The 15,931-nt window shown below is 34.0% G+C and overlaps 1 protein-coding gene across 3 annotated transcripts in view; it reads left to right on the forward strand.

Annotated features, from left to right (window-relative positions):
• GSK3B (glycogen synthase kinase 3 beta) overlaps nt 1-15,931 on the forward strand; it is a 246,289-nt gene that overhangs the window by 204,855 nt on the left and 25,503 nt on the right. For all 3 annotated transcript variants that reach the window (XM_044670080.1, XM_044670079.1, XM_044670078.1), the window contains one exon: nt 9,106-9,204. In XM_044670080.1, coding sequence (XP_044526015.1) covers nt 9,106-9,204 — 99 coding nt within the window. The remainder of the gene's footprint in view (nt 1-9,105; nt 9,205-15,931) is intronic.

Below are 15,931 nucleotides of genomic sequence, written 5' to 3' on the forward strand. Positions count from 1 at the left end.
GTGCAGTGACAGCAATTGCTCCCTTGAAGTGAACACAAAACTTGAAAACAACAGGATATGATGGTTTAGATTACCCAACCCTACTTTTGGGAGAGAAGATGGGAAAAGGAGTTGTATCTTTCACAAAGATACCAACACATATCAGAGAAGTGTTTTTGTTTAGGAGTGCTTTTAAGATGGATGATAATGAGTAAGATAGGAGGATATATTTTCTTCCTAACAAGAACTAACTAAATGTAAAGCTCTATGTATATGTAGGGTCAAGTTTGTGTATGATCTATGTGCATTTGGCAATTTTTTTCAGTGTAGCTATACTATATATACTAACACGATGTATACGTGTTAGTAATTATGAGTAAATGGGTACATGTTTGTGAATATACTTTCAGTTACTAATGGTTTGTGGATGTCATCTTGGTATGAGTATAGTCATACATACAGCACTGTTATATAAAATGTCAACTAATAATGTGACCCTATCATTTTCTCCACCCCGAATTTCTTGGTTCTTAGATATTATTGTTCCTATATAAGAACAGCACTGTCTGGAGAGAGAGCTCATTTAGTTCAATTTTATCACATTTTTTTTTCTGTTTAAATGTGAACTGAATCCCTATCGCTGTATGACAATCTTGTTTACTTATAATGGAACCTCAGTTTTGAAAACCTAAAATGTAATGACACAGTCATTATTCAGATAGAAACTCAAAACAAACATTAAATATCAGCATTTAAATAATGGGTCTTGGGTACAACTGCAAGTTTGATTCATTCAACAAATACTGAATGCCTATCCATGTTCCCCGATTTTTAAAGTTGTTAAATCAATAACTATGCTTACAGGAGAAGTAAATTGTGAAGATTGAACATGCTTGAATAGAGTTTAGTTTTGTAATCAGCCAGTTGAAAGTTTTTAAACATACCACTAGCAGTATATTAAACCATAAAGAAATCTATTTTCTAAAACTTACATTAGAATGAAACTAGAACATCAGCATTTTCTCCAAATCAAAATGGATAATTAATTCTGTTCAGTCCCCTGCTTTGTATGACAATACAGTTCAAAACACACTGATAATGTGATAGCTTGATAGGCCTCAATCTAGTATAGCATTATTCCAAATAGTCAATTATGAAGGCTTTTATGTACCAGGAAGAAGGATAAAAAGCAGACTTCTTTCATATCTCTCAGACTGAGCCTAGTTGGTAGTTGGGAAAGCAGTGAAAAAAAGATACTTAAGAATTTTCAAGCCCATCCTCTTCATATCCATATCCTCCATTGTAGAGCCTGTAGGAGGATATCGTTTTCAAAGCTTAAAGAAATTTTTTCTAGGGAAAGAAATTCCCCATAGAAGCTAAAGTATGAAATGCCTCACATTTCCTTCTGAATAACTATACCTGTGGGATTAATGTAATTGCAGTAATTCATAGAGTCCTTGAAAAACTTAGCCATTTATGTGCTTTATGGCAACTCTGCCTTCAAAATATAGAGCCAGTATTTAAAAACTAGAACCTCCCTTACCTCAGTGAGTACATCCAGGTGCCTGATGGGGATGATAAGAAGTAGCATAAAAAATTTAAGAACATCAAGATAATTTTTCATTTATTCAACAAATTTTGATTGAGCACTTCACAATTCAAAAGCATCCTTCAATTTCCTATTATGTACAAAACACTATGCAAGGTTCTGATGCTACAAATTCACCTACCATGTATTAAGCACCAGCTACATGCCATACATTGTGCTAAGCACAGTGGATACAAAAAAATAAGAACAGTATCAGTTCCTGGCCTATGGTTGATATTGCTCTTAGCTATTTGCTCTTGGTCAAGGAACTTACAAACTCATGCAGTGGGATTAGGAAGTGAGTTTCACGTGTACGTAAATAAGTCAATATAAGATTATTAAAGAATGAAAGTGCACAAAGTGGGCACATTAGGGAAGGTTTTCACAGAGGTAGTGTTACATAAGCATGACCTTCCATGAGAATTAAGAATTCCAAGAAATATAGGGGTTGGAGATGACTTTATCAAGTCCAGTAAATAGCTAGTATTCAAGTTTAGTCAAAACTTGGTGATTATGAATGTAAAAAGTGTGAAATAAGCCTAGGAAGGTGCTTAGGAGCATCAGATTTAGAGGAGTTCAGATGTAAGACCAAGGAACATGAATTCTGTCCTATATGTAATAAACATCCCATGAAAGGTTTTGAATGAGGAGTTTGACACAGTCACATTTGTACATTAAGAAAATTATTGTAGCCCCTGTGTAGAATATGTTAATACACATTATTGTGTATTTTAGAGCATGAAGGGGTCTTAAATGTTGTTTGATCCCCTTTATTTTACAGATGAAGAGACTGAGGCCCAAAATGGTTAAGTGAATTATTTGTCCAAGGTTACAAAGCTAGTAGCAGAGCTATAATTCAAACCTAGATCTTCTGACTGCTTGTAAAGCATTCTTCCTAATTGCACTACACTGAACGGGTCGGGTTATACGTAAGAACTATTATGAATGGAGAATAATGTAGAATTGAGAAGATTTAGTAGTCAATTAGATATGAGAAATAAATGTCAAGGATGACACCGAGGTCTTAAACCTAGGTAAATAAGAGGAGTAGTACCAACAACGGAAATAAAAAAGTTTAGTGTTTGGGTAGATAATTTAGCCTTGAGTTTGAGAAATTGATAGAACATTCAAAGAAATGTCCACTAGGCAGTTAGCAATATTGGATGGGAGCTTTCGTGAGAGATTAGGGCTAGCTATTTTTATTTGGGAGTCATTTCCATAAGATAATTGAGTTCATTAGAACAGATAAGATCAGAAAGGGAGAGCAAAATAATTTTGCAATCAGAAACCATTAGAACAATTACAAGGAAGTAAGTAAAGACAACTTTTTCTGAGAATTTGACAGTGGAAAGATAAAGGAACTATAGGACAAGTGATGGCTTAAGGAGATGGCAGGACAGATCAAGGAGGTTTTTGTTTTTTAAAATTTGAAAGAAATCTTTGCACATATGTAGACATAAGAAATTTAAAAAATAGAAACTGAGGATGAGAGATAGGAAATAGTTGAAACAAGTTTTGAGAGGAGATAGAGAGGACAAGTTAGTTCTATATTATTTCTATTCAAAGATAAATAAGAAAATAACCCTTCCCTTCTAGGTGCTTTTAGCCTTGCAGGGGAGAAAAAATAGGCCCACTGATTACTATAATAGCAAGCTGACCATGAAAAGTGCCATATTAAGTAATATGAGCAAAGCATTATGACTTACACAATGGAAAACAGATGTCTTACTGAGAAGATTGAATAAAACTTTATTACATGGGACATTTGGGGGGAGTATCATAGGAACAAAGAATGATAAAAACAAAGGTTCAGAGGCAAGAGAAGACAATGTAATTTTGAGGAAGAGCAAGTAGACCATTCTGACTGAAACATAAATTATATGTAGGAGAATAGGAGACCATTAAGGTAGAAAAGTAGATTAGGGGCAGATTTTATAGGCCCCTGAAAGTAACTGGATTATATCACCATGAGAAGATCCTGTATTACATGGAAGAATCAGCATTGTGGGATTCCTGCTTTCAGATTGTCTTATGAGAGAGATCTCAAGTACTAAAAGTAATGTACAAGGTAGACTAGAATTACTGATAAATTATAACTGAATAAATTACTAATATTAGGTAGCATTTATCCAGAAGTTTTGAAGGCACTCTGGTAAATTGAGATGAATGACATATATGCAGTTTTGAAGAAACTAAAGAGTGTTGACTAAGGAATTTCACAAATGACTACTGCATGGAGAAGTTTCAGGTTGCCAGCATGATTTCCATCCATAAAGTAGTTTTCAGAAAAAGTCTTGGAACCTATCAACCTATGAGTTTTATTTATATTACGTGTGATTGGGAGATGTAGGTTGTTTTGGGGTTGTTGTTTTTTTTTTTTTTTTTTCTTAAGAGAGTTGAATTGTTAAACTCAAAACAACCTGTATAACAAGAAAAGCCACTATTTTTATGTTAAGAAATCATACCTATCTGATCTATCAGAGCTCCCTTTGAAAGAAATGCATAAATATTGGCAAAGGGAAACCAATAGACATTATTTATTTAGGCTTTGAAATGTTTCTTATACAAAATTAAATTAAAATTAAAAATGTGTCTCTGAGTTTATGGGATTCTTCTTATTTCCCTAAAACTAGGGAACTGACTTAGAAATAGGAAACAAATGGTAGGATTTTTGGTGTTCTCTAAGGATCTGTTACTGGTCTAATAAGTTATCTAGATTTTTATAAACTATCTGGGAAAGAGTGAGATCTGGAATTGAAGTTGATGCTATGACGTGCTGAAGAGGATGGAAATGAACAGCAGAAAGAGAAGAAAATTGTATAAATGGGCTGAAATAAAATACTTTCATAAAAGTAAAGACATTTTAAGGAAAGAATCCAATTTTTTCTTAAATTAATATGATATTACAACAAAGGAAAAAAAGTATGAGTTATCATAAGCGAACACTACTCTAGTCAGCAGTACTAGCAAAATATCTGCCCTGTAAGGAAGTGTATTGGTTAGCAAAACCAAAAAATAAATGCTCAAATCTAGAAATACTTTATGTAGCATATAAACATGTTAACAGAACTATAGAAGAAGATGATTAATAAATTGTTTCTGTTAATACTAATAGAATGCTAATGTTAATGGAACTGTAGGTGATTAAGAGGTTGAGGGGAGACTTTATGGTGATTTATTGGAGAGATTATTGAACTGAGAATTGGGATATAGAGCCTCCTAGAGCTCTTTACAGTGTCATTAACTACTATAGCTATATTGACCTGAAACAGCTTACTATTTCTCCTGTCTTGGTTCCTCATCTGTAAAAAGTAATAGGGATAAGCTAGATGATCATCAGGGTGCCTTCCAGATCTAAAATTCGATGATTTTAGGGGACTACTACATGAAGAAAAATAGTTTCGTCTAGTAGAAAGTTGGGATTGGTGTCAAATGCTCTGAATACCACTCCTGGCTCCAGTAATAACTAACTGTGATATAGTAGGTATATTGCTTAACTTCTCTGAACCTGATTTCCCTCATCTGTAAATTACAATTAGTAATATTTGTACTCTTTCACATAGAGTGGTTGTAGGATTATATAAGGCGTAATAAGACAATAATTATAAAGTGGTTATAAAAATAAAAGGTTACTGTATTATTATGGAGTAAACAAATTCAACCTTTTGGCTTGAAAGACAAGGTTCAAAGTGAGATTTGATTGAAGCCAACACAATTGTAGTATAGAGTTAAATACAGGCTTTTCCCTGAATTTTAAACATTAAAACTTTTTATTCCCCACAGCATGAAAGAGCAAAATTTAGTTTAACAAAAAAACCTCATCTGGAATTGTCAAGATAAGTACATTTTCCAGATAAGGGCCTATCCCTTTTACGCCAGGGCTTTTTGTTTAGTTTTAACTGTTTGAGATGGAAGTCTTAATAAAATCTACTGTCTTAGCATAGCCTTAGTATACTGAACATAATTTAAACTTTTCTTGACAAGCTAATATGTACATTTAATTATTTCTTTAGCCCAATAGTTGTCTCTCTTTCCTTTGGGGGAATGTAAAAGCAAAGTATAGTGCATTGGAAAGAGTGGTGGATTTAGTCAGAGGATCTGTGTTCAAATTCTAGCTCTACTATGTATGACCTCCATGACTCTGAATATACTCCTTTGACTCTCAGGGCTTCAGTTTCCTCCTCTGTGAAATGAAAGATATGGACTAGGTAGCTCTTCAAAATCTCTTCCAAGGGCAACTATTTGACTCAGTAGATACAGGGCCAGACCTAGAGACAGGAGGTCCCAAATTTAAATATGACCTCAGATACTTCCTTGATAAGTGATCCTGGGTAAATCATTTAACCCCTGTTGCCTCACCTTTACTGCTCTTCTGCTTAGAATGATAGAAAGTAAAGGGCTTTTTAAAAAATCCTTTCTAGTTCCAAATTAATGAATCAATGAACATTATGTTCAAACCTTAATATCCCCAAGAATATATCCAACACCAAATGTATAATTCATGACTTCTAAGCCAAATTCCCCCAGCCCAAATTTGCACCCAGTATAATTAAGCTAGAATGATGTTACTAAATAGTTAAAGAGCAAGAACAAAATCCACCCTAAAAATTTCTGACTGGAGGAAGTAACATCTAATTAGAGAAAAATACCATAAGAAAGCATAATTATGCTCTACTATTAAGCTGCCAAACCTATTCATTAAGGATAGAAAAGTTTGTCCAGATTTATTTACATATACAAATAACAACATTTAAATAAACTTCATAAATTTATAAGATAAAATTTGTGATGGAGAAAGGATGGACTGCATAATTTGGTTCCCTAATGGTCTTACTCAGGAAAGTACTCAATCTGAGGGTGAGCCATCTGATAACTCCTCAAAATTTTCAACAAGTAACATGAAGATTAGCATCCTTCTCTGGCCAGTCTTTAAGGAGCAGTCCTTTATTATCCCATCTTAAGGCCTCAGGGCAAGGTAAGGTAATGGACCTCTCTCATTATCTGTTGACCCTATGTTATATTCAGAATAAACCAACTTTTGACAAAAGGAGGAGACACATTTCTTCCCCATATTTCACATCTGACTTCCTGGAATTCTTAAGTAGAATTGCATCTTTCTTGATAACAATTTTTAAACACCACAATTTTCACTAACAATCCAACATTCATACTTGGGGGTGAAGGTGGTTTATGTATAAACAAAACCATATATATGTGTATATGAATATATATATATATACACATATACACAAATGTATATATTTCTATCTGCGATAAAGGACATGAGACTACAAATACTGTTGTTTTTAAAAAAAGAGATTAGAAGCTTTAGCAGACTTTGCTCAAAAATAGAAATGTTTTAATAGTACAAACCTAAAGCATTTACCAAGCATTTTTCTTTTATAGTATTTTACAATATTATTTGTCTGCTAAATAGTAAAGCTTTTCAAAGGATCACGTGGCTTTTGTTTTTAATATAAAAAAAAGATAGCCATGAGGTTGTTCACAAGAATATAAATTGTCTTTTAAAATTATTTTTACTTTTGTTATATTTATACACTAAAATTTTTTTTATAATTAGTTATATAAGTAGTTTAGTCTAACCAGGATGAGAGATCTCTAGGCAGAAAGCTATGAAGAGTGTGGAGAACATAGAATTGGTGATTGTGAAGATATCCAGGGGGCCAAATTGAGATGATTAAATCATAGACTTTTATGTCCAAGCCTCCCCAAAAAATGGTTTCTGGAATAATTCACATTTCTATGGCACTTTGAGTTTTGCAAAGCCCTTTGTCAACAACAGCCCTGTGAGTTTAGGTACTGCAAGTATTAGTATTTCCATTTTACAGATTAGGAAACATAGTCTAAAAAAAAAGCATGAAGGGCTTTGCCTTGGATCATAAAACTGATGATATAGGAGTCAGGATTATGAAGCCCTGTCCTTCCTGATTTTATGTTCATACTGTACATTATGTTAATCTCCTTTGTAACATCATTGTTGAGAAGAGAGAAGATATATTATTTATTAATGGAACCAACTTAAGTGTGATGTAATGGATTTTTACTATTGTTGAGTCTTTTATTTCAATGGCCATAATGTTCAGAATAATGTGTTGGGGAGGACCCATCATTAATAATTAATATGTACTGGTGTTTCCTCATCTAGAGCCCAGGAGACAATCAGAGCTCCCAAGTCCCAATGAGTGGTTGGCATAGTCCTGGTAGGAAGGTTTTAAGTTGATCAGGGACTGAGTAATGTTTGGGGGCAGGGGTGGGGGGGAAAGATAGGGAGAACCAACACTGGCAGGAAAATTGTAACTTGAAACAAAATATGAGGTAACACCAAAAAAGGGACAGGGAATACTAAAAGTTGGAAAAAATCAATCTATTTTCCTTTGTTTTAACCTCAAGTTTTTCCTGTAAGTGGGTCAGTGACTTTGGGATGAAAATTTTAGAAAATTTAGATAATCATTTAATAATCAGATTTTCTTTTAAAGGTGGGACTCATGATCATAAAAAATATCCAGTTAAAAATGTTTCTTCCTTTACTAACACCCAGTAGGGTGCTACTTTAAAATACATGAAAGTCTTTCCTTTGAACAGATAACCTTTTCCATTTTCTACAACTGTGATGCTATCTACTAATGTGTAGCAGAAAGGCTTTGCTGTTTACTTAAGTAGACTCAAGAAAGGAAAGAAGAGAACAAAAAAAGAAAAACAGTCCCTTCTTGAGTTAGTAGAGTTTAAATCATGAATGTGATTTTCTTAGTGTAAAATGTAGTCATGGGATCATAGATTTAGAGCTAGAAGACACCTGAAGTCCAATTCAACCCAGTTCCTTTATCTTACAGATGAAAATATTAAGGCACAAAGAGGCTAAGTGATTCACCCAGTTAGTAGATGGCTGAGGGAAAATTTGAATCCAGATCTCCCTGACTCCAAGTCCAGTGCCCTATTCACACTACCACCCTTTCTACTTCATTATCCTGGGGTTTGGTTTTTTGTTGTTGTTGTTTTTTTCTAAAATACCAATTACCATTGATCCTCTTGCCTTTCCTAAAAGTAAAATGTCAGTTTAAGTGGTCTGCTTACAGTAAAATGGCATTGGATATTTCCTAAATTTATTTCCATGTTTCTCAGAGATAACATAAGCTGATACTAAATCATGCTATTAGGAAATACTTTAGGCTAATTCATATAGGACACTGTTTCCCAAACTTCTCAAATCCATCATGTTTCTGTAAACTTGCCAGGACATTTGCCGTATGTCAGAATTTTTCCCCTTTCTTGTACCTCATCTTGTTCCAGTGCCATTTTTCCTATATCTATTAAAGCCTACATGTAGAAAGTGAACTTTGAAAATAGGCACACTCTCTACAGATTGACAAGTGGGTGCTGCCTTTAATGGGTCATTATCATCTTTCAGTCAGGTTTAATTGGAAGCATTCTAGAACTAATCTCTACAAAAGCTGTTATCTGATTATTTGACATTCAGATTTATAAGCAAAATCTAACTGTTTTGTTTTACTTTCCTTTAGAACTATCAAGTAATCCACCTCTGGCTACAATCCTTATCCCTCCCCATGCTCGGATTCAAGCAGCTGCTTCAACCCCTACAAATGCTACAGCAGCTTCAGGTGAGAACATATAAAAGTCTTTTCTCTCTTCTCAGCTCCTGAGAGAGTAGAATAGCCTTGTCCACAATCTTTTTTGAAAAGGAAGAGATATCCTTTATTTTGATTCACCTAGATTTTGCCTGTATTTGCTTATTCTGAATATCAGGAACAGCCCTTGAAATGATAAATGAATTGTTGAAATGAATAAAGAAGTGCATTATTTTTACTTCATTACTTTCAGATTCATGATTTCATTAATGTGAATACTCTATTCAGTGAAACAGATTGCCATCCTTGCCTCCACACCTTTATGTATGGGTTTTTTTAGTTTCTATGATCAAAACATTCATTACCAAGTGTCCAACCTTTTAGTGGCCAGCCTCAGCAATGTTAATTAGGCTCATTCTATGACATGGATATAATGTTATGGCTCCATCTTTTAAAGTTATTCTAAATTGGTAGGATCTGAGTTTATACTGATATAACTTTTAAGAGTCCTGGTCAATTCCATGCTGTACTAAAGCATCCGAGTGAGAGGTTAGTGAAGGCTTTTAAGTTTATTTTTTTATATATATATATACATATATATACATATACACACACACACATATATATATACACATATATGTATATATAATGTCTATATTTTATATATGTCTATAAATACATATGTATGGCTATAATTTGCATTTGTATGTGGATTTTGTATCCCAGTAAAATGCACATGAATGCTTTTGCATATGTGTACATATGATGATCTACATATCCCGTATATAGGCACATGTGTGTAACTATTTATATACATATAAACCTGCACACACACCCTTGGTCTTATAAATCCCAACTAGATAAGGAACATTCTTTTCTTTTTTTAAAAAAATAAAATTCTATTTATATATTATTTTTACATCTAATATTTAGCCCTCCCCACATCATCTCCTAGAGATCCATCCCCCATAACAAAGGAAAAAGAGGGGAGATGGGAGGAGCAGTGGATCTGCAAAAATTAGCCACATATCAAAAGGTATGACATTCCCCGCACACTTATACACTTAAAGCTCACCTCCCCATCTCTGAAAAAAAAAAATGACCTCTGATAGCTCTTCCTTAGGGCCAAGCTTGGTTATTTTAATTTTGCAGTGTTTAGTTACAATTGGGTTTAATATATTGTTATAGTCATGTATTTTTTTCTGGATATGTTTGTTTCCTATGTATCCATTAATAGAAGTCTTCCTATCCTTTATCGCTTTGAGGAGCATTTTTTTTTTCATTTGGGGTTTTTATTTGCTCAGCTTAGATTTTACCTTATACCAGTCTTTTAAAATGATTTCCTAGTTATTATGTATTGACTTAAAAGAATTTTAGGTCAATTTAATTTTCAGTTCTTATAATATTATATAAGACTAGGAAGGACATGAAAAGAGATACTCATTCTTCATATCTTATAAATAGGTATCTTATAAGTAGAATAACATTTAGGCTCTCTTATGCAGGTGAGAATATAAACTATTCTTTAAAACTCACTTCTGTCAAAAAGAATTCCATCATTCAAGAACTCTTTCCCAGTGGAAGCTAGATAGCACAGTAGAGAGAACACCTGGCCTGTAGTTGAAAGAAACATGTTAAAATCCGGCATCAGACACTTCGTAGCTATGTGACCCTGGGCAGGTCACTTAACACCAATTGCCTAGCCCTTCCTCTTCTATCTTAAAATTGATACTAAGACAAGAAATTTAAAAAACAAAAACTCCTTTGCAACACACATTGGGAAATTCTTCCTTATGGCCAATGTCTATGATTTCTTGTGAAAACTGAATGAAATCATAATGATTTCTTGGGAGTTTCTCTTAAGTTGATATAATTTTCATAGCCATTTTGATATTTATAAACTTTCTCTTAAAATATTGAGTAAAGTAGTCTGAGAAAATGTAGTCTCCTCTGAAAGATTATTTCTATATTTACTTGGAGTATTTATGTTAGGTGCATGAGGTATAGATATTTCCACCAGTGCTAAAACCCTTATTGCACATAGTGTCAAAAATTCCATTTACATGTTTTTAAAGCCTTCAGTCTTATATGTTTTTCTTCCTTTAGTGTAGTTTGATTTTATTTCCCAGTGAATGTTCTGAAACTTAATAGAAAAACTCTATACTTGAAAACAAATGAAGAAATTTCTCTTACCTTTTTTTTTTTTAATCAAAACTTCTGTAGAGGAAATTACAACTTCATACCTGAAGAAAACAAAAGCCACAGTGCAAATACATTTAAGCAAAGGTTTAAATCATAATAGAGGTATAACAGAAAGAGCCCCTGGCTTGGAGTCATAAGACCTCCATTCTAGTAAGACTCCGTCTGACCTATTTTATGCCCAGGAGCAGGTCACTTCAACTCTCAAGCCTATTACCTCATCTCTAAAATTATAATAATAATACTTCGTTCCAACTCCGTCTCACTGTATCATTTCAAAGAAGTAAAATCCTGTAATGTCAGAGCTAAATAGAACCTTAATCTTTATGATTCTCCACAAATGAGAAAATTAAGACATATCAAAATGGAGTGACTTGCACAATAACATGTGACCTCAACTTTGCAGGTTGTAATGTGCTATCTATACATATGTGTGGATGGCATTATTATTGGGATTGCTGGTTTTCACAGATTGCCCTAGAATCTGTTAGCAGAATGGGATCCTAATGACATTAATCATTGGGTTTGCAGAATGGAGCAATGGACTCTCTAATAGTTGTGCAACTGACATGACCCCAAAGAATAGCTGGAAAATGTTTTACAGGAGGTAGCAAGCTCGGGGATCTAGGGCAGCATCACTTTTCAGGTACCAAATTCACCAGATTTCTATTAATGGTAGAGATCCCTTTGCATTAGAAAGCTCAGAGTCCCGGGAGACAGATTTTTTTCATTCATGACCCTTCTTTACAGAAAAAGCACCTCTGCCTTCCTAAATATCTACCATATGTCAGATATTAAATTTTTTTATCACAGCCTCAACTTAACCTTTTGCACAAAATTGTTACAGTTCAGTGTTTGTTCATCTCTAAAATTGTTGGAGATGGAAGCAACATGCCATAGTAGAAAGACCACTGACAGGGTTGTGTGTTCAAAACACTGAGTTTGAATACTAGCTCAGCTTGCTTACTTCCTAAGTGACCTGCCACATCCTTTCACTACTTTTTGTCTCATTTCCCTCATCTACAAAAAAGAGAAGGTTTTACCAGATGATCTTTGAGGTTCTTAGCAGCTCAGTCTTACAAACCTATGAGACATAATTTCATATGCCACAGTAAGTAGAGAGCAATAACCTACCAATTAGGAGATCTGGATTCTGATTGCAACTCTGTTACTATCTAGCTGTGTGACTTTGAAGTAGTTACTTATTTTCCTTAATATCTCAATATCCTCAGTTGTAAAATGGGGATGTTGGACAAGTTCTCTAAGGTCCCATCTAATTGTCTAATTCTTTGCTCATTGTGTCTTAAGCTTCCTCCTATATAAAATAGAATAGTATCTACCTCATAGAATTGCTGGGGATAAAATAAGGTAGGTACTAGAAACTGCTTTGAGGGGTAGAGAGGCATAAGGAATTAAAGTACTGCAGAAATAATGGTATAATTTTTACTTTCCAAAAGTAATTTACCATTCTACAAAGAAAAATGCAAAGTGATTATAAAAAAGAACAAGTTAACCATATGAAAATGCTCTTACTTTAATTGTCAGTCAACTTTAGGTTTCTCATAGTATATGGTATAATTTCTAGGTACTAGTACTGTACTAGCCAGTGCATTTGGTTAACTCTTCCAATCTCTAATTTGATGGATATCTCTTTTTATTAGGCCTGAAAATGAATATTATGAGTAGTTAGGGTTTCTTGGTAATCGTATTTACCAGGTTACCAAACCAGCTAGTAGATGTTATGAGGATTTGGGGACCATTTACAGGTAACCTTGTATGACCTGACTTTCATGTTGCTTTGATAGTGATTTTGGAATTTGTAAAATAACAATAGTTGTTGGAATCAACATTAATTCAACATGAAAGTATTGAGTGACATTGGCTTCCTATATTCTAAGCATGCAGGATTTCAGGAAAATAAATTATTCCACTAAGGAGTTTAAAATAATGAAAAGTGAAGTTAACCATTTTTGTCATAGTTGTATTAATTTAATCAATGAACATTCCAGTTGTATATGTGGAATATAGTGGAGAGAACATTAGTCTGGGAGTCAGAGTACCTAGATTTCAGATCTGTAAAATGAAAAGTTTGAAGCAGATGTTGTCCAAACTTATCTTTCTATGCTCTGACATTTATTAACTCTTAAGCCAAGAAACTCATTTCCAACAAACCATTTTTCAACACTATTTTAAAAAGAAGTGACAATATGGAATTAAATTTTAAGCATAGTCTTTTATTTTCTAACAGATCTGGTAACGAAGTTATGTTATAACGTGCTCCTCACCAAGGGACTCTCTTTTAGAATGCTTTGTGTTACTATATAAGAAGATTATTTTTCCTTTTCTTTTTTAAAAAAAGCAAAGCTCTTAATCTGCACCCACAAGGTCCTCCTCTAGGTGCCTCTCCAAAGTCTGGAGATAACCTTGGGATCTCCAAGGCTATACCAACAAAGTACAAGATCTGGCAGATTTCATTTTCCTCAATAGTCCTTGAAATAAATTGTGTTTGCTTTCTGAGGTCCATCATAATAGAATACAGAATCAAAGGTTTTACACCAGCTATAAATATTAGTCTAGATAGTGGTGCTCTAAATATGAAATCTTTATCTATTGACCATTGAGTGGACTTACTTTTAGACGAACTAAATTATATTTAACATTCTCATTATTAAAAAAACCAGACCCCCTACAAGACAGAAGTTGCAGCTAAATAAAAGGATGGTTCTCAGATTCTCTTGGAGAAGCAAATAAAAGAATAGGCAGAACTGATTTTATCATGTGTCTCAGGAAGGAAGTTAATATTCAATCATCTTATTGATATATTCATGATAAATATTTTGCAAAGGATCTAATATAAAAATAATTATAGCTTAAGCACCAACATCTGTTTTTGCAGAAAAAAAGGACAGAGAAAAAAATTGTTGAAAATAGATTAACACCCTCCAAATTAAATCAGCATAAACTATTTGGTGATTTCATTGTAGACCTAGAAATAGATAGAGATAACCAAAAATGTTGTAAAAAACGATTAGGAGTTCAATTGCAGTCTCTATGCAATTGACTCCTGGATGCATATATCCAGCCCATAGTCATTCCAGTCATGTGTCTTATAACTATTTCCTTTTGGACATTTACAAATCAAATTATCATAGATACTTCAAATTTAGCATGCCAAAATAGATTTTATCATCATACTCCTGAAAGTGTTTATAAACAGTACTACCTCATAAAACTGTGAGATGCAAGGGATGGAAAAGCCAATTTATAGGCAGTCTGGCAAACCCATAGGTCATAGATTTAGAGCTGGAAGGGATCATGTCCAACTCCTCAGTTTATTGAAGAGAGAACTGAGGCCCAGAGAGGTGAAATAACTTCCCCAGGGACACTCAGCTTTAAATGTCCCTGGTAGGATTCAAACCCAAATCTTCCTGACTTTAGTCCAGTGCTAGTTATCCTAGTTATCCCAAGTCATCCTGAAGATATTCATAAATGAAAAGACAACAAATGAAAGATTTAAAAAAAGATCTATAATGATTTTTGTAACAAACTCCTTACCATCACGAACAATAGACAAGCTTATAGAGGAAGTATAAATGATACAAAAGAAGACAAAGGTTGGAAAAGCAACTTCAATAGATACATGAAGGAAGAGTCAGCCTGTGCTGTAAGTGGCACAGTTTTGAGAGTAGTGAGGGTCCAGTTTTCAAAGTATCTAAAGAAGAAGGGAAGCTACCAAAGATTAGAAGGGGGGGGAACCTCAGATCTTATTATTATCCCAAAATAAGGCAACCAAAAGAGCATGGATAGCTACTGACTCAGGCCTACTTTTCTATCTATATAAAAACTCTTTTGAAGATAATCTATGAAACAGAAAGAGCTTCATAAATGGGAATATTAGAAAGGAATGGTCAGGCCTTTATAAAAAGATATTCCAATCAATCAGCCTATAGGCGTGTTTCAAGTGCTTACTAGGCACCAGACACTATCCTTAAAGAGCTTACATTCTGATGGAGACAGACCAAATCTTTGCCATCACAATCAGTTGAAAAGTAGGAAACAAATTATTCTACTGTACTTATGTATTGACTATAAAGAAGCCTTTGATTTAAAAGAGCAGAAATGCTCTCTTAAAAGCTCTCTCCTAATAAGGCTCTGCTTTTAGCAGGTATGAGAATTAGACAAGATTCCTTGAAAGAGATATTGGTATGTTATGATCATTATAACAAGCAAGAGTTCTTCCCTGCCATTGAGGAAATCAAGCATAGAGTTCAAAGCAAGAAGGGATTATCTATAGGTAGTGAAGTCCTCTAGATGCACTTCTTTTCAAGAGAGCATGGTACTAATTACATCAAATCCCAAAACATTGCAGAGCTTGCTGAGGGGGAGCCTCTCATCACTCTGAGGCATCTGACCTAACTATACACAAAAAGACCAAGTGGATAGAAAATGTCCATCATCCAGATGTAACTGCAAGGACAACCTTTAGAACAGCATGTATAGATGTGTGTATGTATACAAGGTAGAAGTAAAAGACACAGAATTGAACAGGAGGAAGAGATGA

Source organism: Gracilinanus agilis, chromosome 3, assembly GCF_016433145.1.
Source record: "Gracilinanus agilis isolate LMUSP501 chromosome 3, AgileGrace, whole genome shotgun sequence".
Taxonomy (NCBI): Eukaryota; Metazoa; Chordata; class Mammalia; order Didelphimorphia; family Didelphidae; genus Gracilinanus; species Gracilinanus agilis.